Source organism: Phyllostomus hastatus, unplaced genomic scaffold, assembly GCF_019186645.2.
Source record: "Phyllostomus hastatus isolate PE091 unplaced genomic scaffold, TTU_PhHast_1.1 phas_scaffold_501, whole genome shotgun sequence".
NCBI classification, from domain to species: Eukaryota; Metazoa; Chordata; class Mammalia; order Chiroptera; family Phyllostomidae; genus Phyllostomus; species Phyllostomus hastatus.
This window is the reverse complement of record NW_025334033.1, coordinates 69,500,921-69,528,835: the sequence shown is the minus strand read 5'-3', so window position 1 is coordinate 69,528,835 and position 27,915 is coordinate 69,500,921. Positions and strand designations below refer to the sequence as shown.

General features: G+C 69.0%; 2 protein-coding genes across 8 annotated transcripts in view; one reads left to right on the top strand and one right to left on the bottom strand.

The window, feature by feature from the left end:
• Window positions 1-16,922, top strand: part of BEGAIN (brain enriched guanylate kinase associated) — a 40,847-nt gene extending 23,925 nt beyond the window's left edge. The window contains exons 3-8 of one of the 2 annotated variants that reach the window (XM_045823165.1): window positions 6,358-6,447; window positions 9,295-9,456; window positions 10,782-10,848; window positions 12,020-12,127; window positions 14,144-14,227; window positions 15,052-16,922. In XM_045823165.1, the coding sequence (XP_045679121.1) occupies window positions 6,358-6,447; window positions 9,295-9,456; window positions 10,782-10,848; window positions 12,020-12,127; window positions 14,144-14,227; window positions 15,052-16,377 (1,837 nt within the window). In that variant the 3' untranslated portion in view covers window positions 16,378-16,922. The remainder of the gene's footprint in view (window positions 1-6,357; window positions 6,448-9,294; window positions 9,457-10,781; window positions 10,849-12,019; window positions 12,128-14,143; window positions 14,228-15,051) is intronic. The other variant, XM_045823166.1, reaches the window with a different exon arrangement.
• A 3,108-nt stretch (window positions 16,923-20,030) lies between these two features.
• WDR25 (WD repeat domain 25) overlaps window positions 20,031-27,915 on the bottom strand; it is a 120,479-nt gene continuing 112,594 nt past the window's right edge. For all 6 annotated transcript variants that reach the window (XM_045822446.1, XM_045822443.1, XM_045822444.1 and 3 more), the window contains exons 5-7: window positions 22,180-22,350; window positions 20,989-21,129; window positions 20,031-20,506 (exon numbers count right to left, since the gene is read on the bottom strand). In XM_045822446.1, coding sequence (XP_045678402.1) covers window positions 20,285-20,506; window positions 20,989-21,129; window positions 22,180-22,350 — 534 coding nt within the window. In that variant the 3' untranslated portion in view covers window positions 20,031-20,284. The remainder of the gene's footprint in view (window positions 20,507-20,988; window positions 21,130-22,179; window positions 22,351-27,915) is intronic.

The following is a 27,915-nucleotide window of genomic DNA, read 5'->3' as shown; positions in this document are numbered from 1 at the left end:
CTTCACCCCGACTGTGGGCAGCGCCCGCCAGGCCTGGGGGGGGCAGCGGCGGCGGGGAGGAAGACACCGATGGCCTCACCGACAACCGAACGGGGTGGTCACAGGGGAGCTGGCGGAGGACGCTGTCACAGGCCCAAGTGCCCCTCCGATCTTTGATCTCAGAGGGGAAACTGAGGCCCAGAAAGGCAGCCTCCTTCCAGCGTACTGGCTGAGGTTCAGACCCAAGGTCATAGCTCCTTTTCTTCCAGACTCAGTTTCCCCCTCAGGACTGTCTCCTGTGGGTGTGGGAGGGGTGGGGTGGGCGGCGGCTGAGGACAGGGTGGGGCCGGCCAGGCACCGAGGGCCCCCTGGAGATGCCACAGGGCTGGAAGGGAGCGCAGGGCCAGGCCGGCTGCACCCCGCCCCGCAATCCAGTGTCACCGACGAGCCCCCTACAGTCCTGATTACCTTTATGATCCCCGAATTCTGGAAAACAGGCCCTCCCGCTGATCCAATTACCGTGTGCCGCGTCTGTCTGCAGCCGTGAGCCGGCTGGCAGGGAGGTCCGATCAGCGCAGCCAGCGCGGGTGCCTCGGTGGGCAGTAAGGAATCTGATCACCGGAAGGCTCAGCGACAGCCCCTTCTCGCCTAGCTCCAGGGCAGGAGGAGGGCAGGGACTGGGGGGTTAACTTGGGAGCCCTGCAGCCGGGTCCTTAGGGTGTGGGGCAGTCCTCCCGGCGGACACCCCTGCTGCCCGTCCTGCTGTGGACGCTGCGGGGGCGCCTGAAGGCGAAGGGCGAGACCAGGCCCTGGACCAGGCCCTGGGCCCTTACTCAGGGACAGGCTATCAAGGCCTTGGCCCCTCCCCCAGGCCCTGGCCACGCCCAGGCTTTGGCCACGCCCAGGCTTTGGCCGCGTCCGCACCAGGGTGGGGCCTGATCCAGGCTTTCCCCAACCCCCTCAGCTGCATCCCCTGCACAGACCACCAGGCCAGTCCTGCCCCTCAGGGCCACCGGCTGTCCTCTCCTCCACCACGGGGACCCCCCCTGCCCCCGGCGCGGCCCACCCAGGGAGAATCAAACTTCAGATAAACAGCTGGATGGTGGTTTCATATAAGCGCGGCCCGTGCAGTGTTTGGGACTGGCTGACACTGGAACTTCCACCCCCTTGTGATCATTTCGGGGAGTTCCGTCTTTACAGGAAGCAATGGCTTTGGGCCTGGCCAGAAAAAAATAGAGCCAAACCGTAGAGCCCCGGGACCCAGAGGCGGGAAGAGCCCAGAGCACAGGTCGCTGCGGAGGCTGGAGGCCAGCGGCCTGTTTGACCTTGAGCGGGCACTGCCCCCTCTGAGCCTCAGTTTACTCATCTGTAAAATGGGTCCATGAGCGTGTGTGTGTGTGGGGGGGTTTCTTTCTCTCTCTCTCTCTTTCTTTTTTTCCCATTCACTCAGGAAATGCTCGCTGGGCTCGCTGCGAGCCAGGCCCAGAGGAGGCCTCCGCCGGCCGCAGGGGACACTGTGCGGGGCAGCAGAGGAGCAGCCCCGGGGCCGCGGGGGGCGGGAGTCCAGGCCGCAGCGGCCACAGGCACGAAGGCGCTGAGGCAGGCCGTGCTCCGCGCGGCTGGCGGCTGGAGGGACAGCGCGGGCCGAAGGTGCGGCGCAGCGGGCGCCGAGGAGGCCCTGCCCATGGGTGGGCCTGCAGGGGCAGGTTTTGAGTGGGCGGGCAAGGACCCAGCCCGGCTTTCAGCGGGGTCCCTCTGGCCCAGAGCAGACCGGGGCGGGCGGCACGAGCCCATGAGAAGGCCGGGCCGTGTTGCCATGAGAGCGGGCAGCCGCGGGTGACTCGGGGGAGAGGGGGCGGCTGTGATCTGGAGGCGAGGCTGTGGCGGTGGGAGGGGGCGAGGTCCCATGGGTCCCGAGGTCTCTGCCCGCGGCCAGAATCCGAGGGGACCTCCGGTCCTGGTAGCTGCGGTCACCGAGGGGTGGGTGAGTGTGCCCAGGGAGGGAGGCAGCTGGAGGCCGGGCCCCGGGGCCCCGCCAGAGCCAGGGGGCGGGGGGAGCGGGGGCGGACAAGGGCAGCCCGCGGCGGGGGCTCTGCGGGAGGCGGGAGGGGTCCGCTGGGCCACTGGCTGCTGGGGGAGGCTCGGGTCCCGTGAGGGCTGAGAGGGGACCTCCGAGGGCAGGTTGGTGATGTGGCGGGGACAAGAGCCGGTGAGCACCGGTCCTCGGAGGGCGGCAGCGAGGACGCGCACTTCCGTGGAGCAGGGCGGCACCTGGCGGGTCCGCGGAGGGTTTTCCTCGGGACGGGAAAAGTAGCTGGTTGTTCGTAGGCTGGAGAGAATGTTCCAGAAGAGAGAGCGACATGGGTGGCCCGGGTGGAGGGGTAACTCCAATGGGCTGGAGCCGGCCTGGCCCGGGGGCGGAGGGCAGCCCGGTGGCTTCTCGCAGTGACGGGGGTGGGGTGGCGTCGCGCGGATGCTGGCGGGTGGGTAGACCTGGCGAGGGCCTCGTGGGAAGGTCTGTTCTGGTGGCCGAAGCGGAAGCGGAAGCGAGGGCGGCAGCTGGGAGGGGGGGTGGCGAGGAGGTGTCGGGAGGCGGAGCCGAGGAAAGAGGGGTGAAGAGGTCATTCTGCAGGTGGGGAGGGAGGGGACCACAATGTGGTAAGGGTCCCGAGTGGGCCCATCAGCTCTCGTGCCGCCTCTGTGGGTGCAGGGACAGGGGGCCCTCACCCGTGGGGTGTGGCCCCAGGGCCAGTCGAGTGGAGAGAGGGGGCGGGGCCTGGGGGGGAGTGACCTAGTGACCCGCTGCCCATGGGGACCAGGTGGGTGAGCAGCGGAGGGCAGCTGCGGCACCGAGGGGCAAGGGGCGCCGGCGAGTGGGCGGGAACGCGTGGGTGTCAGCAGTGGGACGGCTGGAGGGTCCCCCATCGATGGAGGCACAGTGGGCGCCTCAGGGGGCCTGGGGCGGGGCTGGGTTCCAGACGCCCACAGCCCCTCCCAAGCACTGCTGGGCCTCCTCTGCATGACGGCCCCCTCCCGCCACCCCCACCCCCAGTCCCCATTGTTTCACCACGGCTGTGTGCCAGGCCGGGTGCTGGGGCCCCACGTGCCCTGCCCCTGACGGCCCCCCTTGCAGGTCTGGGCTTTGGGGTCCAGCATGGCATCTGTGCCCCAGCCCCTGTGGCTGGGAGGGGTCCACAGAGCCCCAGGCTGGGGGTCCAGGGCCGGGTGGGGCCTGCCTGTGCACCCATGTGACCCCCACGCCGTGGAGGCACACTGGGCCCGGATCCTTGTCTGCCGCCCAGGGCTGATGAGGACTGCAGTGGGCGTCGGTGGGCCGCGACCTGCCTAGAGTGGGCGCTGAGGGACACGCAGGGCTGTGCCCCACTGTCCTGGGTGGCCCAGTCCCCCTACACCCCCCAAAGCTCTGTTTACCTCCGTCCCCTCTGGGAGCCAGAGTCCCCAGGCCTTCTCTTGATGGCCTCTCTGACCAGGGCCACCCGGAGGCCTGGGGCACCGCCACACCCGAGGCCCACGAGGGGGCGTCCAGGCCCTGGCCGGGTGTGTCCGAGCCACGGCGCAGGGCCAGCGGGCGCCCGGCACTGCTGTCCTCCGGGGAGAGCTTCCAGTGGGAGCACAGCCCCCCCCCCCGGGCCTCTGGCCGCTGCCTCCCTCGGCGATGTGGACGGCACCCACATCCTGTCTGCCTGCCTGTGGGGACAGCTCAGTGGAAGCACCGCTGTGGCACCATGAGACCTGTCACCCCAGCACCTGGGGAAGGGCTGTTGGCCCGGCGTGGAGCCCCAGCCACGATGTGTGACCCGCGTGATCGCGCCGGACCTCAGTTTCCTGACCTGTGAAGTGGGCGGTCTGAGACTAGACGGAGGGGCTGGCGTGTGTGCCTGGGTCGGGGTGGGTCCTCGGGGGGCGCTGGGGGTGTTCACACCCACCTGCCCCCGGGGGGGGGTCTCCCATGGGACACAGGGGATGGCATACGCTAGGCAATGACCAAGGTCAAGGGGAGCAGAGAAGGACTCCCTGGAGACGTTGAGTTCCCACAGGGACCACCTTCCTCCCAAGGAAAGCACAGGTGGCGGCCTTCTGCAGAGATTCGGGTCTGCCCCGTGGGGGGCAGGGGCGGGGACAGTGGGCTCTGTGGGGACGCACCCCTGGGCCCCGAGGGGGGCGGTCCTGAGGGGGGGCCGGTCCCCTGGGGAAGGACAGGCAGGCAGTCAGGCTTCTGCCCCCCGGGGAACGAGGGGGAGTGGGGGAGGGCAGGCCTGCAAAGGGCCAGGAGGTGATGCCCAGGGCTGAGGGACAGGGACGGGCAAGGACGGAGGTCCCGAGGCCGGGAAGGAGGGGCCAGGGTGAGTGAGGCGTGCCAGCCCAGGGCGAGGTGAGGCCACCTTGGGTCCCGGGGGGCAGGGATTCCGGGTGAGGAGTTACGGGGGATTCCGAGCAGAAGCGGGGCGTGCTCCAGCTGGGTCTAGGGGCGTGCCACCCGGCTGCTGGGGCACACTGGATCCTCGGGCACCGTCGCTCAGCCCCTGTGATGCTCGCTGACGAGGAGCCGTGACGGCCCGTCCGGGGTCCTCCTCGGGCTCCGGGTGCGAAGGCGCCAACCTGGAGCTGAGGGAAGGGACGGCCACCCCGGCAGAGGGGATGTGGGGACAGAGTCGCCAGGATGTGGAGCTGCCTGCAGCCTGCAGCCTGCGCGGGATCTGGCGCTGCCGGAGCGTGACTGGAGCCGGCGCCGGCCCGAGAGCCACGGCAGACAGGCCGGGCCCATGCGCCGCAGGGACGCGTGCCCTCGCCTGGCCGTGGGGCGGCTGCAGGCCCTCCGGACGCCTTCAGCCCGCCAAGGCCCCCCCAGCTGCCTCACACCCGGCTCTGCCCCTCGAGGGGAGTGGGGCGGGCAGACCCCCTGGGCTGGGGCTCCAGGTGGTCACAGGTCATAGAGGGGCAGCAGGAGACAGTCTGGGACTGATGGGGAGAGATGAGGAAAGAGGGGGTAACCAAGAAAGGCTTCCTGGAAGAGGAGGCATTGGCGCTGAGCCTCACAACAAAGGAGGGGGTCTGGGGACTCGGAGCAAAAAGGCAAGGGCCACTCCAGGAGGAGGGGCAGCGTGGATCGTGGCCTGGAGGACGGGTGTGTGTGGCCACATTTGGAGGGACTCAGAAAGGGATGAGAGGCCATTTGTCCCTTTCAGAAGGTGTACCAGGGTCAGGGTGTGGCCCGGCGCTCCTGGCCCAGGCTGGAGGGCGGCCCCTGGTGGCTGCGGCCACCTGCATCTGTACAGTGGGGCTGATGGGAGGGATCGCCCCTCCCGGGCTAAGATGAGGGACGCTCCTGGCACAGGCTGAGTGTCCCTTCCCTACCCTGTCCCTAAAGACCCACCGCCGGTCCCACAGCACCCCCAAAGCTGGCCCGGCGGGTCTCCCCCGGTCCCTGAGGCAGCCACTCCCTGGGGGAGGAGTCAGATGTCTGCTGACCTCCGGAGCCCCGGCTGCTCCCCAGGGCCCAAGCATGCCAGAGACACAGGGCGAGGGCGCCCATGCCCAGTCGGGGACCCGGGGTCACCGTGGTCCCCCTGACTCAGTGCAGGTGAGCCCTGGCTTCCAGGCCAACCCTCTGTGTGTCCCCTAGCAGCAGTCACCGGCCGGTGGCCTCATGAGCCGAGCCAGGGGCTCCGGGGTCAGGGTGGCCCATTTTATAGACAGGAAAGTGGGGCCCGCGGCCAAGGCGGGAGCGCCCCTGCTGCGCCCCTCCCTCCGCTTGTTACATCCACGCTTAAGATCGTCCTCTTTTTCTGGACCAGAATTTATCCTCAGTAAAAAATTTTCTTTGATGTTTCTCGTCCTCACTGCAGGAATTAGGACAGAACCAGGAAAGTATAAAAGAAGAACTTTAGATCCCCCAGAACCCCACCGCCTGGCCACACAGCGCAGCAAACAGTCCCCCCCCCCCCACCCTGTGCCTTCCCGGCCGGCCGCAGGCCCCGCTTCTGGCCGGCTCGGCCCCGCTCTTGCTCCTCGTGCTCATGCCCGCGTGCTGGGTCACCGGGTCACCGGGTCGCCGGGCGTTCTCTCGAGCCCCTCCTCTGCTGGGGGGCCGGTGGGCTGCCGAGGCAGACGGACATCCGGCTGCCCTCAGCAGGGCGACACTGTCCCTTCTCACTTCTGTCCACGCTGCGCCCACCCCACCCCCCACCCAGCCCCCCGCAGACAGGGGTTGGTAGCCCAAGGTGAACCCAGAGCTAGGGAGCCCGCCCCGCCAGGGCTCCCCCCGAGGCTGGGACGTGGGTGCAGGCCTGAGCGGGGACACTCACCGGAGCGCGGCCCCACCCCCCATCTGAGCAGCTGTGTCCTCTTCACCCACAGGCTGCGCAGCCCCTGGGTGCCCTCGTGCCTCGGGCAGCCCCGCGTCCTGCAGGGCCGACTGGCCAGGTCCTCGCCCTCGCTCTGGGACAGGTAACATGCCTGTGTCTCCGCGGCCCCTGGTGCCCCGAGTCCCTCGTCCTCATCAAGTCCCTCAGGCAGACGGGGAGCCCCGAGAGGGAAGGGTGCCCGACACCAGCACGCCCTCCTGCTCCTTTCCGTGCCGCCCTCTCGGGCGTGACACCCTCTGCCCACAGCTCACACCCCCTCCCGCCCCGGGCTCCGTCCTTGGGCTCAGCCCCCCACCCCCCAGGGCCAGGTGGGGCCCTGGTGGAAGCAAGAAGGGACCTCTCCAGGCCCCACCCTGCGCCAGCGACCTCGTCCCTGTTTCGAGGGAGGCAGAAAAGCGCTTCCGGGCTCCCCACGGGCCAGGAGGGGACCAGGGGCACCCGCCCACCCCACCCTGTCAGGTCGGGGCCAGATCCCGCTTCACCTCGCCCGGACTCAGGGGGCCCCGCCAGGCTGTCATCTCAGCAGGGCTCCCCGACTCCCCTGCCTGGGAGGGCGGCCCTGGCCGGGGGGTGTGGCATCGGCCGGACCTCCACACCCTCCCTGTACCTCTGGGGGTCCGCCTGTAGGGGGAGGCCGAGCCTCTGGGCCAGGGCGAGGCAACCCCCCACCTTCCCGGCTTCCGCACGCAGCTGCCTCCGCGACACCGCTCAGTGGTTCCAGTGTCCCAGGGCAGTGCAGGGGCCACCGTGACCGCCCGGCTTCCCAAGGGGGCGCGTCCCCTGGGCGGAGACAGGCTGAGGCCAGGCAGGGCCCAGGTTAGCGCCCCGGAAGGGGAGGGCCGTTCCTGAACCAGACCGAGGGGGGACAGGTCCACGGCTTCAGAGAGGCTGAGCCTGAACCCCAGCCCTTGGTGACGGGGTCTGAGGGGCAGGGAAGAGAGGGGTCACCACAGCCTTCCCTGGTCTGACTGGGGACTGAGGGCGGCCGTGCCCGAGAGTGGCCAGCGTTGGACACACGGAGTGTGCGGTGCTTGTGGGCTGTCTGGGGGGAGAGGCCGGTGGGCGGCCGGGCCTGGGGGAGCAGGGCCCAGGGAGAGGCCCGGACTGGGGATGGAGGCCCGCGGGGGTCCAGGCGGGGCCGGGCATGGGGAGACTTCCCCGAGATGTGTGGGGAGGGCAGGGGTGCTGGCCAGGGCCCTGACGACTGGCCTGGGCAAGGTCGGGGGTCTGCAGACGAGACAGAGTCGGGGTGGCATGAGTGGGAGCCGTGTGGCCGGGGCTCTGGGGGTTTGCTGTGACCGAGGGTCCTGGCTGGCAGGCAGGCGGTGGGGTCAGGAGGGGGCGGAGTCAGGGCCTGGGGGTGCTGCCAGCCCAGGGCTGGCCAGGACACAGCTTGTGGGGGCTGGGTGTCGAGGGCTCAGGGTTGGTGGGACAGAGCCACCCAGCATGGGTGTAAAGCCACCCAAAGGCCAAGGGTGAACGGGGGCTCCGGAGGGTGGGTCCCCGGTGCGTGGGCGGTCTCTGCCCGGGGCCCCAGGGAGGCTCCGGCTCGGCCTGCGCCCCACTCACAGCCCCGCCCTGCTCCCTCCCACACTCGCCCCATTGACAAAGCTGTTCCCTTGTCACCGCGTCTCCCCTGAGACCGCAGGCTTGTGGGGCGGGACTCCTGTTTGTCGTGCTCGCTGCTGTGAGACGCTGGGGACGCGGCAGGGCTGAAGGGTGGGGGGGACAGAGGGCGGCGGTGGGTGGGCCGTAGGCGCTGCGGCGGGGTCACGGGAGCAGTGGGCCGTGCGCGTGACAGCGGGGTCCCCGCTGTGCCTGTGGGTGACGGCCACGGTGGGGGAGGAAGGGCAGCTGGCTCTGAGGGGTGGGGCAGGGGCACTGTGGGGCGCCCCACGGGCACTTGGTCCTCGGGATGGGGTGGGCTGGCGTGAGGGGCGCGGTGGGGCTGGGGTCGCAGGTGTTGGAAGCGTCAGGGTCCGGAGCAGGCGGTGATGGCCCAGGTGTGTGGCCAGAGGGGGAGGACTCGGGGTCACGAGGGGGGGCCACGTGGGTGACTGGACGATGCCCTCGCCTCTTCTGGGGGGCACGGATGCCACCCATGTCTGTGACGAGGGCTGCAGCCCTCAGACCTGGGCATCTCTGGGCAGAATTTTTCTTGGACCAGGGCTTGGTGTCCGTGGGGCAAGGGGGGACAGTCCCTCCTTCCCAGGGGAAGCATGCGGTTCAAAGGCTGGATTGTCCCGTCCCTGTCTCCTGGGCATCCGGGCTTAGCACCCTGGGGTCCCAGAGGAGCCCCCAGTCTGTGGGAAAAACAGAGGCCCAGGAGCGGGGCCTGGGCCCTGGAGGTCTTCCTGGAGGAGGGGGGACGAGCAGGCCTGGGCTTTCCTGAGAGTCCAACGCTGTGCGCAGCTAGCTGGCCACCGCTCTGGGCCCTGGGCATCCCCACCCACCGCCCCCCCTTGGCAGGGCCACACAGCCAATCTGGGGACAGGAGGGCATGGCATTGCCACCTGCGCGACCTAGCGTCCCTACCCAGTGCTGCAGAGGAGCAAAAGTGGGGGCCTGTGTAGGCTGTGTTATCCGGAAGTCGGCCTCATGAGCCCGGGTGCTGACAGGTGCTCTCCTGTTCAGGGTCCCGTAGCCCCCCAAACACTGGCCAGGTTCTGTGGCCAATGAGGGTGACCCTGCAGGGGCTGACTTTGGCTTGGGCGCTGCTGGAGGCCCAGGGACTGACCCCAAGGGTCCCTAAGCCTCAAGGGCCGCCCGCTGGGAAGGGGTTGTGGGGAGCGCGCGCGTGCACGCGCTAACGTATGAGTGCAGCCGGGCGCACGCGGCGGGCACCCACGGTGCGCCCGGCGGGCCCGCACGGGCCTCAGTTTCCCGCGCTCAGCGTCGTGGCCCGGCCCGCCGCCGCGTGTCGTTGCAGCGCGCTGCAGGAGCAGAAGGGCGAGCTGCGCAAGCGGCTGTCCTACACCACGCACAAGCTCGAGAAGCTCGAGACCGAGTTCGACTCCACGCGCCACTACCTGGAGATCGAGCTGCGGCGCGCCCAGGAGGAACTGGAGAAGGTCACGGAGAAGTTGCGCAGGTCAGGGGGCGGGGCTGGGGCGGGGCCGGGGCGGGGCTCGGAGACCCGCGCTGCCTGCGCTCTGCCTCCCACTCGAGCCGGCCCCTCCGTTCGCGGGTGGCGAGTCCTGGGCCCACTGAAGGTAAGCTCTGTTTCCAAAGTCGCACTTTGTGACAAGAGCTACTGACGCAGGGTGCGGACCCGGGTTTGACCACTGCGGGGCTGGGCTACTTCCAGCCACCTCCCTCCCCATCCACAGCCCATTCCTCCTCTCCTAGTACAGCAGGGCGCGGGGGCCACCAGCTCCAGACCCCAGCTGGATCCCCCAGGCCCCAGCCACTGTCCCCTGATGGGAAAATCGAAGTCTAGCCGTGGAGGTGGACCAGCGCTTAGGGACAGTTCCCTTGGGCAGCACGGCAGTGACTGACGTGTGGGGAGGGCTGTGGGACCCCCCGGTTACTACTCCCTGAAAACCCGCCCGCGCACAGGCTCCGCCCACACACTGCAGATGGGCGTGGTTGGGAGCGTGCCACCCTTTAGGGAGGACGCAGAGAGAGCGCCAGCTTCGTCGCTGGCCTGGCTTCTCTTAAATGTTCGCAGGGCACGGTGGCCGGTGCAGCCCGAGACAGGGTTTGCCAGAGAGGCGGCGGCCTGCCCCTCCCTGAAGGGCCTGTCCTGCTGGACTTCCTGAGCGTCTCCACAGAGTCCCCGGGGAGCCGACCTTGACGGTCCTGGTTGCAGTCTCAGCCCTGCCCTTGCCGCTTCTAGCTCCTCTGGCCTCAGCGTCCCTGCTGTTCGTGGGGGAGACTGACATTAGACTCGGGTTGTCCAGAGGACCGCCGCGGTCCCAGGATTCTTCCCCGACACGCTCACTCCACACCGCACTGCACGGCAGCGGCGGAGGCACAGGGCATGGGGCCTGCCCTCCCCCGCCATCACCCTCCCCCCGGGGACCGAGTCTCACCACCACCGTCACTCGGGGCCCGGCACACACTCTCAGGTCTCCTCCCAGCGCACAAGCTAATGCATGTCCACCCGTAGCCGGGCTGGTCAGCGCCGTGCGTGATGTGGGAGCGCGCTGGCCCCGAGTGAGGGCTGGGCAGAGTCACCTGTGGAAGACAGGCCTTCCCTCCTGTCCCCAGGGGTCCTCGGCCCTGGCCCGGGAAAGGCCTCCGGCCAGGTAGCTTTGACGAGGTGTTTGCTGCCAGGAGGAGGAGCAGTCAGACCAGGGAAGGTGTGGTGGGTGGGCCGGGCCTGGCCTCGCTCAGCGGGCCGTGCGCAGCTGAGTGGGGGTCCCGGGAAGGCCGGGCCTGGCCCAGCGGTGGCCCCGTTGCCTCCCGTTCCAGGATCCAGAGCAACTACATGGCGCTGCAGAGGATCAACCAGGAGCTGGAGGACAAGCTGTACCGCATGGTGAGGGCCGCCCCGAAGCCCACGGCCCCGCCCCAACCTCTGTGTCCCCGGACCCCAGCTCTGGTGGGGCCTCGCTGTCCCCCCTTGCCCGGGCAGGAGCTGGGCCACAGGCCTTTGGTCCTGGGGCACACGCCCCTCACCCCACGCCCTTTCCCCACCAAGTGGGGCTCTCAGTAGGTGCGAGTGAGGTACAGGGGTGAGGCCCCGCGAGCCCCAGCTGCAGGGCGCGAGCGCCCGGCCTGGAGGCAGGTAGGCGGGGCTGAGGGGGAGAGGACATGCGCTGGGGACGGTGACGCCAGCGCAGCATCAGCCCGGAGACGTGGGCCGGGAGGGCAAGAGGCCTGAGCTCGGTCCCTGCTCGAGCCGGAGCCGGGTTGGGCCCCAGCCGTGTGGAATGAGCGAGCCGGAGCCAGCACCCAGCCCGGGTGGGGGTGGGGGATGTGCAGCGCCGCCCCTCCTGGAGGAGCTCCCGCGCCAGCCCACCCCTCCGCGGTACCGCCTGTCCTCCGCTCTTCGCCAGCTGGCTAGCCCGTAGCGTGGAGGGGCCACGGGGGGGGGGTGGGGGGGTGGTGGCGGGCCTCCCCGTGTTCTCGGACTTCGGGCACAAGACTTATAAGGCTGGCCGTCTGGGAAGGGCTGGGCGGATGCTGGTGTCTCCCTCTCCCTCGAGGGCAGGAGTTGCCTCTCCTTTGGTTACAAGCTGCTTTTGTTCTTGAAAGTCAAACTAGGTGTGCAGCGCACACCTGCCTCCCAGGTGCTGCCAGCAGCCGCAGCAGGCAGGCCTGGGTGCTGGGCCGGCTCTGCTGGGAGCCTGGACAAGGGCCCTTTCCTTTCTGGGCCTCAGTTTCCCCCTCTGTCCAGTGAGATGGGCCAGGCTTTACGTCGCGCACAAGGCGCCCTCACGCAGCCACACCCCAGACCCCGGAGGCCAGCCCCCGCTCTGTCGTGGCAGACAGAGGGGACACAGAGGCTCGGAGAGGCAGTGACGCACCTGAGGCCGTCTGGCTTGTTGGGGCGGCGCGGGTGTGCACCCCTGCGTCCCGTGGGCCTCCGAACACCTCGTCGTGAGGGGCTGCAGGAGGGCACAGAGGGGCCCCAAGGGGACAACTGGCCTGGAGCCCCAGGCCCGGGCTGACCACCCAGCACCGACCGCCCCCTCCCCCCGCCCCAGGGCCAGCACTACGAGGAGGAGAAGCGCGCGCTGAGCCACGAGATTGTCGCCCTCAACAGCCACCTGCTGGAGGCCAAGGTGACCATCGACAAGCTGTCAGAGGACAACGTGAGTGTCGCGTCCTTCCAGCCCTCCTGCCCCCAGGTGGGAGGGGCTGGCCCAGGGCTGGGGGGCGGGGCAGGCACCGTGGGAGGGCAGGGCTGCCCGGCCGGACACACTGCCAAGGGCGTCCTGGAGGGAAACGGGACCGAGGCTGGGAACACTGGGCCGTGATTTCTCCCTCAAACCGGGGCTTCCCGACCCACCCCAGGAAGGGTGGGGGCGTGGCCACTCCCCGGGGACACCAGAGCCGCGTGGCCGCCCACGGGGGCTGACGCCCAGGGCCGCAGGGGCTGGGCCCAGCCGCCCGCCGTGGATCACTGGCCACTGGCCGCATGTCCACCAGTTAGTGTCTGCCCCTCGCCAGGCCCCGCTGGGCTCTGAGGACGCGGTGTGAACACCACGGGCAAAACCCCGCCCGCGTGGCGCTCCGTCTGAGCGGGGAGGGCGGACGGGGCGGGAGGGCGGCTCACACTGGATGGTGTGTTGGAAGCGCTAAACATTGCCGAGAAAAATCAAGCAGGGGGTGGGGCTGGGGCGCTGCCAGCTGCCGGGCGAGCACGTTTCAACAGGATGCTCCCGGCGGGGCCCGCTGGAGCCTCGGCCTGCAGGGGGTGAGGGAGCTGGCCTGGGCGGGCCCGGTGACTTGGAGAGCGGCAGAGAGGCCGGAGCGGAGGCCAGGGAGTGGGCAGGCCATGCTGCGCGGGCTCCCGCAGGGACCGGGTTTGTCCTGAGCAGCGCAGCGGCCGGCAGGGTCTTGGGCACAGGAGCAGCTGGACGGGACACCCACTTCTACGGGGCCTTACGCGGCAGCCCTGCTTGGAACACACCACAGGACGAGGGCCGGAGTGGGGAGACTGGGGGGCCATGGCAACAGTCTTGGCGGAACCAGTGGAGGCCCGGCCAGGACGGCAGCCGTGGGGGCGGGCGGAAGGGCTTGGGCTGTGGTTCCGGGCTGAAGCTGGGAGGAAGCAACAGGGTCGACAGGTCGTGGACGTGGGCGTGAGGGGGACCGTGGGTCCTGCCACAACCTGGGCGGGGGCGCCAGGGTGGGGCAGGAGGTGTCCTCAGCGGGTACAGTGGCACCCGAGAGGTGTGTGTGTGCAGATGAAAGGGGCCGGCCCAGGACAGGACAGCTCTCAAGTCCCCTGTTGACCCCGTGGCAGGCCCGGGCTGGCCGGGCAGTGCCCACAGACCCCTGATGCCGGGCAGCGTGTCTGGGTCCTCACGGGGTGGGGGATCAGTTCTCCACTCTCAGCCCCCTCTGTCCTCTCCGGGAGGCCCAAGGAGGTCTTGAGGGGCTGGGGACCCAGGTTCCCTCCACCGTGCAGGCCAAGTTGGGGCATCAGCCTCACAAGGTGCAGGTGGGGGGGAGGGGAGTGGGGCGGGGGGCTGGCAGGGGTGGCCCCATCGGCTAGAGCCTGCACAAGCCACACGCAGGCCACCGGTTCCGGTGGTGCTGGGCCCGCTGGTGGACCCCCGCCTCCTGGACGTCCCGCCCTCGCCGAGCAGGGCCCCTGGGTGGGGGCGGGGAGGACAGGCCCGGCCACGGGCACACGCAGCAGAGATTTTCCAGAGAGGAGACCAAGTCCCCCGAGGCCTGCTGTTTGCCTCTGTCTTCAGCTCGGGAGGCCGAGCGGGTGTCCACCTGGACCTGCGGCCCACGGCCCCTGCACCCCACTCACCCAGGCCGCGCTGAGAGCACAGGGGTGGGGTGGGGGTGGGGAGTCGGAGAGGGGGCGGCTGTCCTCGAGACACCAGCCTTCCCATGCGGGGCCCTCCTGCCACCACCGCCCCCACCGGGCAAGAGGCTCCCCTCTGGGACCCCACAGAGCCCCTTCACACCCCAGCAGCTGCCAGTCAGAGCCGAGGCCCCCACTCTGCAGGCGACAGCGTGAGGCCCGGGACAGTCTTCGTCCGGCCGACAGCAGAGCCACCCCACCCGCCCGCCCGGGCTCCGGTCAGGGCGCAGGGACCCTGGGGGGCGGGTGGGGCTCCCGGCCGACGCCTCCTCTTGTCTTTCAGGAGCTCTATAGGAAGGACTGCAATCTAGCGGCCCAGCTGCTGCAGTGCAGCCAGACCTACGGCAGGGGCCACAAGGTGTCCGAGGTAACATGGGCCCCGCCCAGCCAGGCGCCCCTGGGACCTCTCAGGGCTCCTCTGTGCAGGTCCCACCCTGAGGCCCCTCCCCACCCCCGAGGGACAGACACAGGGGAGCCCAAGCCCCTCCTGCTCCTACAGGCTCCTAACCTTCCTGAGACGTGGGGGCAGGCCACGCCCACACACAGCCCCTCACCCCACCCACACAGCCTGCGAACCCCCTCGGTGTCCTCTGGGGGCTGCTCCCTGTCCCGGCTCCAAGCCCTCCGCCCGCTGAGCGACCCTCTGTGGGCCTCACAGAGACCCCGCCGCCTGGTGAGGGCGCAAGGACTGGCAGCGCCGGCTTCGGGGACGGGAGAACTGGCCGCACACGGAAGTGACTCGGCCCAGGCCACGGCCCTCCCTGGTGCCAAAGCCAGGCTGACCCAGGGCCCCCACCCCCCCTCACGCGCCCCTCACCCAGGCCTCTGTCCCTGTCCCCTTGCCCTGGGCCACACCGAGACACTCACAAAATAGATCATACAGTAGCAGGACGTCCCCACACGGCGCCAGGCCCTGGGTCTTTGTTGCATGTGTTTCTGAGTCTTTCTCGTGCAGAAGCCCCCGGGGCACCTCGGGGAAGCAAGTCAGCCCCTCGGAGGGTGCGGGCGGAAGGGGAGGCGGGCACTGCAACCCGGAGCGGGGCTGAGCCAGACCGGGGGTCCTCAGGGGAATCGGGGAGCGTCCTGGGCCCACGCTGCAGGCGGTGGTCCCTCCGCCCGCCTGCGGGTGAGCCGGGGGCTGACCAGACCCCGCCCCCCGCGCCCCGCCCCCACCTCTCGCCGCCGCTGCAGCTGCCCTCGGACTTCCAGGAGCGCGTGAGCCTGCACCTGGAGCAGCACGGCTGCAGCCTGCCCTCGCCGCTCTGCCGCCCGGCCTACGCCGACAGCGTGCCCGCCTGCGTCATCGCCAAGGTGCTGGAGAAGCCGGATCCCGCCAGCCTGTCCTCCCGCCTGTCGGACGCCTCCGCCCGCGACCTGGCCTTCCGCGACCGGGCGGAGCAGCAGAGCCTCAGGCCCCCCTACAAGGCGGACGCCTACTGCAGCGACACCGCCCTCTACTGCCCCGAGGAGCCGCCGCGCGACCGGCGGCCCAGCGCGGACGCCTCCGTGACCGACGTGGGCTTCCTGCGGGCCCAGAACTCCACCGACAGCGCCGCCGAGGAGGAGGAGGAGGCCGAGGCGGCGGCTTTCCCGGCGGCCTTCGGGCGCGAGGGCTTCCCGAGCTACGCGGGCTCGCTGCCCACGTCCAGCTCCTACTCGAGCTTCAGCGCCACGTCGGAGGAGAAGGAGCAGGGCCAGGCCGGCGCGCTGGCCGCCTCCCAGCAGGCGCTCTACCTGAACAGCCGCGAGCCGCGGCTGCCGCGCCCGCCGCCCGCCGCCGCCGCCGCCTACCCGGGCAGCCTGCGCTTCTCTAAGGCCGCGGCCGCGGCGGCGGCCCCGCTGGAGGCCGAGGTGGCCCCGGGGTTCGCGCGGACCTTGTCCCCCTACTCGGCCGAGCCCTACCGCTACCCGGCCTCCCCGGGCCCCCAGCAGGCCCTGGTGCCCCCAAACCTGTGGAGCCTGCGGGCCAAGCCAGGGTCGGCCCGGCTGCCCAGGGAGGACGCGCGGGGCCAGTGGCGGCCCCTGAGCGTGGAGGACATCGGCGCCTACTCCTTCCCGGTGGCCGCCCGGCGGGCCTCCCCCGGCAGCTTTCCCGAACGCTACTACGGCGGGGGCGGCCCGGGCCAGAAGGCCGAGGGCCGGGCCAGCCCTCTCTACGCCAGCTACAAGGCCGACAGCTTCTCGGAGGGCGACGACCTCTCCCAGGGCCCCCTGGCCGAGCCCTGCTTCCTGCGGGCTGGTGGCCCCGCCAGCCCGAGGCCCAGCTACTCGGCCAGCGAGGGCGACGGGGAGAGGCTCGGGGGGCACCTGTGCGGGGTGGCCGACAGCCCCGAGCCCGAGCACAGCCTGCACAGCTCCAGGGACTCCCTGGAGCCCAGCTCTATGGAGGCGTCCCCCGAGATGCGCCCCGCCGCCCGCCTGAGCCCCCAGCCGGCCTTCCCGCGGACCGGGGGCTCGGGGCTGAGCCGCAAGGACAGCCTCACGAAGGCCCAGCTCTACGGGACCTTGCTCAACTGAGCGCCTCCCTGCGGGCCCAGGCCGCGGGGCGCCGGGCCACCCGCCCCGCACCCCGGGGGGCCTGCCCACCTGTCCCCAGACGCCCACCTGTCTCCTGGGCCCTGCCGCAAGAGCCCCTCCCTCCCACCTAACCCCGTGCAGCCCGACAAGAGGACCCCCGCCACCCGTGTGCCCCCCCACCCCACGACGGAGCTCGCCGAGAATGTTCCTCACACGCCGACATCTCTCCCCACCCGAGATGAGCGTTCCCCCCCTTTTATAAAGCGAAACTATTTTTCTAGAGAAAAAGGGTCTTTCTTAACGCACTTGGCCTCCAGCTCCCTGGACGGCAGCCTTGGCGTTTCCAACACAAAGCTCCTTTCTTTCCCGGGTGAGAGCCAGCGGGGCCTGGCCCCTGGAGGGGAGGAGGGCGCCTCGCGGAGACGCCCAGCGCGCCGGTGACAAGGGGACCCCGGAGCTCTCTGCACAAGGAGGGGGACTGGACGGGTGCAGGGACGTGAGACGTTCTCGGCTGTTTCCGCGTGGCCGGCGCAGCGCCCCCAGCTCTCCCGCGGTCCGTCGTCCCGCGTGGGGCCGGTGCTCGCCCCCCCGCCCCCGCCCCCCAGCCCCCCTCGCTCTACCTCAGACGCAATGAGGCCCTCCGACTCGCGTTCCCGTGGCTTGCTCTCCCGTCGTCCGCGATGCATGCCGTCTGTCAGTACTGTATTTTACATTCGCTAATAAAAGACATCGGTGGGAAGCCCGGGTCGGAGTGGTTTCTTCTCCCCGCCGCCTTCCAACCCCGGGGACCTGTGGCCCCAGGGGTCCCCCCCTCACCCGCGTGCCCTGGCTCTCGACAGCTGTTGCCCAGGGTCAGAGCCCCCCCACTAAGCTGCCGGGCGTCGTCGCTGCCCCCCGTCCCGTGTCCCCTGCCGGCCGGGCACCCCCGTCCTGCCCTGCGTCTCAGACGTCGCTGGTGCCCGGGTTCCTGGGCATTCCCTCACTGTGCCTCCGCTGGCGACCCCCGGTTTCTGTTTCTCCGAAGACGCCTGTCCGGCCCGTGTCTGGGGAGAACACACCTGGGTGCCGCCTGCGCCGGCCTTCCCGGTGGGGGGTCCCCCTGCCCGCCCCCCGGGAGCTGTTCCTCCCCCAGCCACCTGACCAGTTCTCTCCTGCCACCGAGGACCTCCCCTTTGGCTCGGGCTTCCTGCCGTTTCCCTGAGGTGTGTCCGGCGGTGGATTCGCCCTCCTTAGGAGTTCCCAGGGCGTCCTGTGTCTGTGGGTCGGTGCACTTCATCGGTTCTGGAGGAGGCCCCGCTATTATTGTGGCGAAACCTCTGCCCACCCTCTCCCGTCCCTCCTCCTCGCCGTGCCCTCTGCCTGGCGCCCTCCCCGGACGGCCGCGCGCTCAGTCCACCCGCTCTGCGTGTCCCCTGCAGGCGGGCCCGCCCGGCTGCCCGCCGCAGCCGCTAAGGGTTCGGTTTCAGTTACAAACGCTTCCCATTTCTGCAAGTCCTGCCTGGTTGTTCTGCAAATCCGCTCCCCAAGAGTTTCCCGCTCCCTGGAGCTACGTCCACGCCTGTCTTCATCTCCTCGGACACAGTGGGCACAGCGGCTGGCCCCCCCCACCCCGGGCTGGGCACTCCCGCTAGGTGCACTCCTCTGGGCTCCCGCCGCGCCGCCTCCTCTCTCCGTGCGCCCAGTCACCTGTGGCACCCTGAGGGGGCACCGGTGGCCCTGCCCACGGGCGACTACCTCAGCCCAGCGCGTGCCCTGAAGTTCCCTCACCCACCCAGCTTCACGTCTCCCGGGTCTGCCTCTCGCCAGGAAACCCCAAGTTGGGGTCGGGGGCGGGGGTCCTTGGCTGTGGTTCCCGGCCCTGGGCTGCCTCTGCAGAGGCGGCCAGAGCTGTCCCGGCTGCCCGCCCCTGGGGGTAGATCTGCCGGGGAAGCAGCCCACCCCCCTCGCCCCAGGGCCAGAAGGGCCGTGCGGAGGCTCAGGGGCCCCCTCCCCTCCCAGGACCACTTCCCCGCGGGCAGATGGATGAAGTGACCCTCGCTGTCTAGGGGGCAACTGGGAGGGTGGAGGGAACGCCCTGCCCTGGCCCCCAGTGGCTGCTCTCTCGGAGGCCTCCCTGCCCCCCGCCCTCATGCTAGCCATGCGACAAGGCAGCAGGGCCAAGACCACAAGGGCTGGGCAGCCCCGGCCGGGAGGCCCCTTCAGATCTAGGTCCCGGCCCCACATTGTCACCGCGGAGCCCGAGACGCCCCCAGATGGACTGCAGACCCCACAGACTGTCCTGCCGGGGCCTCCAAAGCCAGCGCAGGTGGTGTGGGATGCCCGCTCCGCCCACCCCCACTCCCTCCACACGGAGCCCCGGGCCCCTGGGGGGGCCCCCGCCCACCCTCCCACCCACGCACACGCTCCTTCCCACCCCGGTAGGCGTGCAGAGTGGGCTCCGCCACCAGCGGCGTGACCCTGGGCCGGCTCCCCCTCTGGCGCCCGAGGACAGGGACCCCCAGGAAGCTGGCAGCTCCATGCAGAGCTCCAGGCTGGGCCGCAGGGGCCCCGAGGGAGGGCGAGGGCACGAGCTCCTGAGTCACATTGCCCTGGGCTCCTCCCTCTGCCTTCGGGGCGCCGGTTTCCTGAGCCGGACAGCGGGGGCCATGCCCACCTCACCGGGGCCGCAGGGGCTCCACACACTGTGGCCAGGGCCGGGCCGGGCCGGGCGGCACCCACGGCCACGCCGGCGTCTCCAGGCGAGGGGTCCTTCCCCCACGACAGACCCCGACCGGAAGCCCAGGTGGACGGGCGCAGGCGCAGCTCACACTTCTTCTTCTCCCTCCCCACTCCACACTTCCCAGATGTAGCCTTCTCACTGTAAAACTGCAAGTGGTGGACTCCCCACCTCCTGGTGAGGGTCGGAGGGAACTTCTGAGAACACTCTTGGGAAGGGACGGCGACCGAGGTGGACAGTGCACTGCCCGTTGTCCCCAATGAAGTCACTTCCCCAGGGGGGCTGGCAGGCAGCGGGCACCTCCAGGGCATGGAGCTGCTGAACCCCACGGAGAAGTGGTGCTGACAGCCCCCGTGGCTTCTGGGGACCCCCAGGAACCTCCCCACCCGAGGGCCAAGGGGACCGGCACGGAAGAGCAGGTGCCCGCTGCTCCTGCGGCTCCCCCGCCCACCCACGGGCCTCTTCTCGCGTCCTCTGCTGGGGGTGCCCCCTCGCCAGCTCGTAGTCTGCCTCCTCCAGGAAGCCTTCCAAGACTGCTGGGACCCCCCTGTCCCGAGCCACGGCTCCTGTGGTCCCCGGGCCCGTGAGCGAGTGCCTGGGCTCTCGGGCAGCCCCTCGGTCACAGCCCTGGATGAGAGCTCAGCCTGCCACAGCCCAGCCGCTGGGTCTCCCCGGCCGACTCCTTGAGGTTCCTCGGAGTCGCCCCAGCGCTCGGGCAGACACGGTCGTGAGGGCGGCGTGCACGCCTGACGGGGCAGGGCGGAGCCGACCCCGCTGGCTGCACCTGTGTGGAGGGGCCGAGGTGGCCGTGACACTGGAGGGCCTGCCGCACTCTGGCACAGGGTTCCTGAGGGCAGCCCCGAGCCCCGGAGCCCCCTACTCTCCTGGGGACCCCTCTTCCCAGGCGCGGCGGGAGGAATGGCCAACACAGTCAGCACTTTCCAAAGACCACCTGAGTGACAGCGCAGCTCCCACTTTACTGTAGTCACGAGTGGGGCGCCCGCGCCCTCGCTGACGCAGCCCTCACAGCCCCGACACCAGGGTCTCTCATCCCCATCCCACAGACGGGGAGACTGAGGGGCGCGGCGGGGCAGGCGGCTTCCAGCCAGGCCTGACAGGGAGCCCCCACCCCCGAAGGGGGGCAGCCGGGCAGGCGGGCGGCAGAGGTCCAGAAGGCTCCGCCCCGGAGGCTCAGTGCCAGATCTTAACGTCGCCCTCCCAGGAGCAGGTGGCGAGGACGGAGGGCAGCACGGGGTGGAAGGTGGCGCCCACGCAGGCCTGCGTGTGCCCGTGCAGCGTGCGCGCGCGGCTGGCCGTGCGGAAGCAGTACAGCAGGACCCGGCCGTCGGCGCTGCCCGTCACCAGCAGGTCGCCGTCCGGGGAGCACTCGCAGCCCACCGAGTAGCCCTCCACCTGCAGAGGGTGACACGGGTGAGCGGGCCGCGCTGCGGCCCTGCACGCAGCCTCACGCAGCGCGGGGGGGTGGGGCGGGGGGCGGGGCTGGGGGCGTGGCGTCCAGTCCGCCGCAGAGGGGCAGGCCGAGGCGGGCCGCGCCCCCAGGCTGCTTTGGCGGAGTCTACCTCCAGCACGGCTGACGTGGTGTCCCGCCCGCCGACGGCCACCGAGCCCCAGGCCCCCACCCCCGTTCTACCCTGCCCCTCCCCCAGGACACATCTACGTGAGCCAGCGAGTCAGGGGAACCCTCTCCTGCCCAGCAGCTGGGGCCTGGGGCAGGGCCGTGGCCCGGGAAAGCAGCGAACAGAGTGTGCTGTGCAGAGGGTCCATGCACTCCGGGGCCCCGCGCCCACCGCTGGCGCAGTGTGTGTTGGGGGGTCTCTGGGACCGTGCTTGGTGCTCCCCGGACGATCGGACGGGGGTGGGGGAGGGGGTGGTACCTTGTGCCCTTCGTAGCGCCGCCTCCTGCTCATCCGGTAGGGCCACACCGCGGAGAAGAGGGCGAGGTAGTTGCCGTTGGTCTGCGCCAGGAACACCGGCTCCCGCGGGTGCAAGGCCAGGCTGGGGCAGGTGTACCTCTCCTGAGAGACGCCGGGGCCACAGGTGGGGTGAGGGACGCCCCGGGTGGGCCGGCCACCCCTGCAACCACGCCCCCCGCCCTGCACTCCGCTCAGGGGCCTCGGGCCCTCCTCCCAGGCCTCAGCTTCCTGATCTCTGAGTTTCCTGCGGCTGCTGCAGCCAACCGCCACAGAGACTCAAGCTCTGATACTCGGGCTGCGGGTCCGAAGTCAGACCCGGCTCTCTCACTGGGCCACCAAAGTGCCTGCAGAGCTGTGCTCCGTGGGGGGGGGGGGGGCTCCACGTGGAAATGCACAGCTCACACTTGCAGCTGCTGGGGGCCCCACACTCCTAGGCTCAGGGCCCCGTGGTGGGCTGAGGAGGGACCTCCCAGACAGATCACGTTTTAATTCCTGGGGCCTGTAGACGCCTCCTCGTACGCCTTTGAAGATGTCATTAAGGATCCTGGCGGTGGGGGGGGGGGGGGGCCCGTGGGTGCCCTTACAAGAGGAGGCACCGGGAGAGGAGACACATGGGGCGGTGGGAGCAGCAGCAGAGCCACTGGGAGACCCTGGCGTGCAGGTGGCAGGGCACGCAGCCACAGCCCGGCCCCGCCAGTGCCACCGGACCCCGGAAGCAGTCAGGGACGGGTTCTGCCCGGCATCTCTGGACGGGCAGGCCTCCCGACACTGGACTGCAACCCAGGGACACTGACCTGCGTGCCACCCTCCAGAACTGTGTGGGGGTGCCTTTCGGTGGCTCACGCCCCAGGTTTGCAGTGACGCGCCGTTACCCGGGACTGGGACAGACACCTGCGTGCCCGTCTCCCCGTGCCCTGGGGGCCGCGGAGCCCGGGGCCCCGAACAGCCAAAACGCACCACGGGGGAGGCGGTGCGTGACCAGGCGAGAAGACGGGTGGGAGGGGGAGCGGTGCTCGGGACCCGGGCGGGCCAACCCCCCGGCCTGGTGGGCTCAGGCGCACAGAGTGCCCTGGAGACCTCCCGCAGGGAGTGACCCGGGACCCTGGGCCTCCGGGGCTGAAGCTGAGAGTGACTTCGAGTGGGGTTTCTCACATGGAAAATCTGGTTGGAGATCTTGGCAGAGCTCCGGAAGTCCCAGGCGATGATGGTGCGGTCGGCCGAGTCCCGGCTCGAGGCGTCCGTGCTGCTCAGAAACTCGGAGCCTTCCTGGAGGAAGAGGATGTCCAGGGTCTGCTGGACGGTCGCCTTGTAGCTCCTCACCACCTGCGGGAGTGGGCGGCGGTCAGGCTGGGGCCCCGGGAGCCGGGTCAGACCCCCGCAGGGAGGCAGGGGCAGGGGGCAAGCAGGGGCAGCGGGCAGGGCGGGCGAGGTGTCCCTGGCCAAGCAGCCTGAGCCGTGGCGGTGGGGCTGCTGACCGAGCCCTCAGGCCCCACCGGGCAAATGTCCATCTCCCCAGGGTCCAGCCCTGGACTACCTCCCTCGGCCTTGCCTGGTGGCACCTCCTCACGGAGAGCCCCACGGCCACCCCGACCCCCGCTGGTGCTGGGGGCAGGGGCGCCTGGAGACCACGAAGCCAGCGCCACAGCGTGCGGGGGAGCCTTGAGGCCGCCTCCGGTTTCTGAGCGCCGCCGCCAAGGTTCCGAAGCCCCCTCCCGCCTCGTAAACTACCGCGGCCGCGTGGCCGGCAGCTGCTCCGCGCTCTTCAGAGTGTTTTATCACATTTGCCTGCCGTCCTAGGACAGCCGGTTCGGCTGCCGCAGGAGCGGGGCGGGGCAGGCGGGGTCCCAGGACCAGGACTGAGTCAGGGCACGGTGCCTGGGGCCGCCTGCTGCCCGTGCCGCCCGTTCCCCGGCCCCAGGGTGCCACCACGCGGCTACAGCGCGAACCGGCTGAGTCACCCTGGCCCGGGGCTGAGCCCTCTTGACAAGTTTTTTAAAAGCTGGAGTTCACACAGCCTTTTGAGTGTTGCAGAGTTTTATTTCCTATCATCCTCTTTCAAATGCACGCATGTCAAATTCCCATGCAGTGCGGCACCCCACAAAGCCAACGCAGGGGCGTGTCTGGAGACCGATCCTGCAGATGAACAACACTGGGGCTCAGTGATCCGCAGGGGTCGCCAAGGTCACAGGGCCGCCAGGGGTGGTGGAGCTCCTCCAGGGCCCGGCCGCAGCCCGGGGCCCACAGCCCAGTCGCCTGCCCACCAGCTCCTGCCTCATTAACCGCAGGGACAAATTCTTGGGGCGGGTGGGCCCCACGTGACTGCTCTTCTCTGAGCCTCTGCGGAGGCGGCCCCCGAGGAGGGCAACTTGTGGGTGAGCCCCTGAGGCCCGAGGGTGGTCTGGGGCAGAAGAGACAGGGTGGCCCTGCAGGCCTCTGCACACAGGACGAGCTGCTGGCCGGCCCACCCCGCCCCGCCCCGCCCCCCACGCACGGGGCTCTCACCCTCACCCAACGGGGACAGAAGGACAGCCCTGGACCGGCCAGGCGGGCAGAGCGGCCGCAGTGCGCCGAGAGGCTCCGGCCCTCCCCGTCTGCAGCTGGGGCGGCAGCCCAGGGCGGCATCTACCCTGATAAGCTCACACCGCCTCCCAGCCCACAGGGGCAGCCCCATCCCAAGGTGAGGTTTAAAACCCACTTTGGGGGGAAGAAGGGGGGAGGGGAGGGGCGACGTGGAGGGCCCATCATCTTGGCTCTGGAGTAACCTCTTTCCCAGGTCCAGACCCATCTGCTCCTCCTACCCCCCCACCATTGCCGTCTCCACCCTCCCCCGTCCCACCCCCCCACCAGCAGCTCTGTGCCCCCAATCCCCTGGGCCTCGAGGGACCGGGACGCTGCCCACCCCCCCGACCTTTGGCCGCAGCCCTCTCCATCACCGAGGTTCGGGCTAGGAGCCGGGGAGGAAGGACTGCAGCACAGCACAGCCAGGAAAGGGTTCAGTCTGGCCCAGCTCGGGCCCCTGGACGTGGCCCAGTGGCGGGGACGCACGGCGGCCCCCGGAGCTTCACCAGCCCCCAGGGAAAGGCCGTCCGTCCGTGGGCGCCCACCCGCACGTGCCCGCACGGCGGCCGGCCCCGGGGGCAGGTTTGGGCCTCAGTCCCTCTGGGCCCCGCCAGTCCCCGGCACCCAGCCCCGCAGGCAAGGGTGGGGGACACTGCTCTGGACACCCGTAGGACCCTGTGCTCCCTCAGCCGACTGCCCAGGCCTACCCCCAGGGCTTGAGGTCCCTTCCCAGGGGACCTCGGCCAGCACTGAGGCAGCGCACGGTACTGACCTCAAGGCTGGACAAGTGGATGCGTGGGCAAACGGATGAGTGGACAAACCACGTGAAAACAGTGACCTCAAGGTCCCTGGATGCCGGCAACGTGCTGGCACTTGGGGCTGCGGCAACACCCACGGCGCTGCTGCCACCAGCTCCAGCAGGCGCCGGGGAGGTGACATTCCCTCCCAGGGCGCTCCTGTGGCCTGGGACCTGGAGGCAGAGCAGACCTGGCCCCCCACGGAGCTCTGAGACCGCAGTGGGTGGGGGGAGGAGCGGAGCAACGGTGCCCGACGCCATCAGCACCGCCCTCCGGCCCTGGGCCAGCAACCTGCCTCCGCGGGCGGCGGCCACCGCACCTGACGGTGGGGACAGCAGCAGGACCGCTGGCTGGGGAGGACACGGAGGCGGTGTGCCCGGCTCGGCGGCCACTGCTCAGCGAACCTCCTCCTCCCTGCCAGCGGGAGCTGCGGGCCCCAGGAAGGAGCGGGAGTCCCCGGCCAAACCCCTCCTCCCAGTCCACAGCCCCTTTGCCGGACAATGACCGACCTGACCTGACGAGTGCACTGGTCCCGGGCAGGGGCCGAGGCGTGAGGGCAGCAGGGGGCCGGGCGAGGGCCCCGTCCTGCGGTTCGAATCCCCACCGGAAAGGCGGCCAGTCGAGTCCGTAAATTCAGAAAGGGTCAGGAATGTCCATTTAAAAAAGAAGCTACAAAAATAGGAGAAGGAGCCCTGGCTGGCGTAGCTCAGTGGATTGAGCACAGGCTGCAAACCAAAGTGTCGCAGGTTCGATTCCCAGTCAGGGCACATGCCTGGGTTGCAGGCCACGGCCCCCAGCAACCGCACACTGATGTTTCTCTCTCTCTCTCTTTTTCCCTCCCTTCCCTCTCTAAAAATAAGTAAATAAAAGTCTTAAAAAAAGAAATGATGATGAAAATATATAACATTAAAAAAAAACACGAGAAGGAAACACGATCGAACTTCCCTACAACCTGGGAGTGGGATGAACTTTCCTGGCTGTGGCCCCAAGGCCAGGAGACAAACGGTGGGTGACTGACCACGTGAAAGTGACGGTGATGATGATGATGATGATGATAATAATAATAATAATAATAATAATAATAATGAAACACTGCTTCGGGCATGACACCAAGTAAATAAATAAGCAAAGCAAAAAGACAGCTGGGAACACGTGTGTGCGCCTGACGTGGGAGGCGAAGACCGCGCTCCCTGACCCACGGAGCTTCTGAGCGCGGAGGAGCGCGGGGGAGGGCGGAGAGGCGCGGAGGGGCGCGGAGGGGCGCGGAGGGGCGCGGAGGGGCGCGGGGGAGCGCGCCCCGCGGCTGCAAGGAAGCCCGCGAGACCGGTGAGCGGAAAGGTCAAGGTCGCACGAAAGGAACTGCACCCGGGCCTCCGACCCTGCTCAGGAGACACGGCCACTTAAATGACACGAAGTCACCCCTTACCCATCGAGTCAGCAAAAGCCACGAGCTGGGCGACACCCCTCGTCGGGCGGCTGCGGGGTTCCCGCGGCAGAAGCGCGAAAGGCAGGCGCCCGTGCAGACGACGGGGCGACCTGGACCCGGCACCCCCCGCCTGCTGCCCGGCTGGGTGCACAGCCGCAGCCCCACCGAAGGGACCGGCCCCAGGGCGACACCGGCAGAACCCTCAGAGAGACGTGCCCCCGGCCGCCGACAGCAGCACTGCTGGCAAGGGCCAGAAGAACCGAAATCGATGCCAAGAAAGGGCCGGCGAAGCGAGCTTCCGCACACCCCGCCCCAGGCCGCGCTGCGGCTGAGGAACACCAGGCCGGCCTCCCTGCCAGGCTGGCGGGGGGGCCTCCGCCCGCTGCTCAGGGGCAACAGCCAGGAGGGAGGGGAAAGGTGGAAAGTAGGTAAAGAGACCCTATGACTGTTGTTCTGGTTTGAATGCCTGTCTCTGTTTGCTCACACTGAAAACCAGGAGGAAGAGACACCAGCACCTCCGTCAGGAGAGAAACGAGTCTGACCCTGGAGGGGGGCAGGAGCAGAGTGGGGGGGGCAGGGTTGGGGGCAGAGTGTGCGAGGTGTCTGGACAGGGCCAAACGGCCCCCGTACGGTCGCCGCCGCATGTGTGACGGCCACCGAAAACTGCGAACCAGACTGGACCCAGGAGCGGCGGTTTCCCAGCCCCTTCCAGAGGACAATGGACATGTTTTATAACATTATACAACAAAATTAACCTAAAATGCAGTCTCTACGGCGTGAAAGGAAAATTAAGCAAATGAACCGAAGCGCGTATTGAGCGAGTAACTTAGCCACATAAGTAGGGTTTATTCTGAGAGGCGTTAAAGCACAGTAATTTAATGGCGTGTCCTGAGCTGAACATACATTATGAACAGTAATTTGATGGTGAATGCTAATTAGACACACACTGTGGACGAACACGACTGCGAAAAATCTTAAACTGTTTTCAGCCGTTAAATTGCTAGCGTCACTATACGGCAAAAAAAAATTGTGTTAAGGCAGATAGAAATAAAAATTTTCGGTATAAAAGAAATAAAAAATAAATACAGGAGAGAAGCCGAAGGAAAGTTCTGTAATCCTAAATTTGAATCGGAAAAACCAGTATTACTGAACGATGCCCGTTTTTCCCCAACCACAGAACCACGCCCCAGCTGCGTCCCCAGGAGGAGCCTGGAACAGCCGGGGGAGGGGGGCCGCAGCGCGCTGATTCTGGCCCCCGACCCAGCTCTGCCCACTGGCCACACCGGACGGGCCAGGGCACTACCGCGGGCGCTGTCACTACAGAGAAGGTGGCTTAGGAACGGGGAGGAGGTGGGCCAAGGTCAGGGCAGGTGTAGGGAAACCCAGCGAACTTCTGGACATGGAATGTGCCGTGTTGGGGAGACAGAGGCGTGGGGCGGGGCCGGCGGCGGAGGAGACGCCGTGAAAGGAAGCATCAGGGAACCAGAAGGACGCAGCAGCGGAAATGACTGGAAACAGAGAGGGAGAAAGGTGGAACTTTTCAGATGAACAAAATCGAGGTTTTAACCCCAAATCAGGCAAACCCACTAGGGCCTCTCAGTCCCCACCACCAATTTCAACGGGAAACCCCGCACAAAATTCAAGAAGTGGGCCCTGAAGAAGGGAAAGGAACAGCAGGCGGGGCAGGGAAAGGAAGTCCAGGCTGGAGGAAGAGCCAGTGTGGCCAGGGGGGCTTTGGGTCTGCGGGGCTTTCAGTTTGTGTGTGTGTGAGTGTGTGTGTGTGTGAGTGTGTGTGTGTGTGTGTGTGCGCGCGCGCGCGTGGCCTCCCGCCTGCCGATACTGACTCACAGACCGACTGAATTTGGGAGACACAGTGCGCACGAACAGCAAAAATCCGGGAGCAAACACTCCGTCCTGGCCAAAGGGACAAAGAGGCGGGCCCCTCGGAGCCAGGGAGCTCCTCGGGGGGTCGGTCCCCAGCCACGCCCAGACGCCGGCCGGGGCGGAGCCGCGCACCGAGAGGAGCAGATCTGAGCAGAGGAGCTGGGGGGCGGCGCCCTGGTGTGAACCCAGGAAGAAGGGGCCCCGCGTGGGCCCAGGGCGACA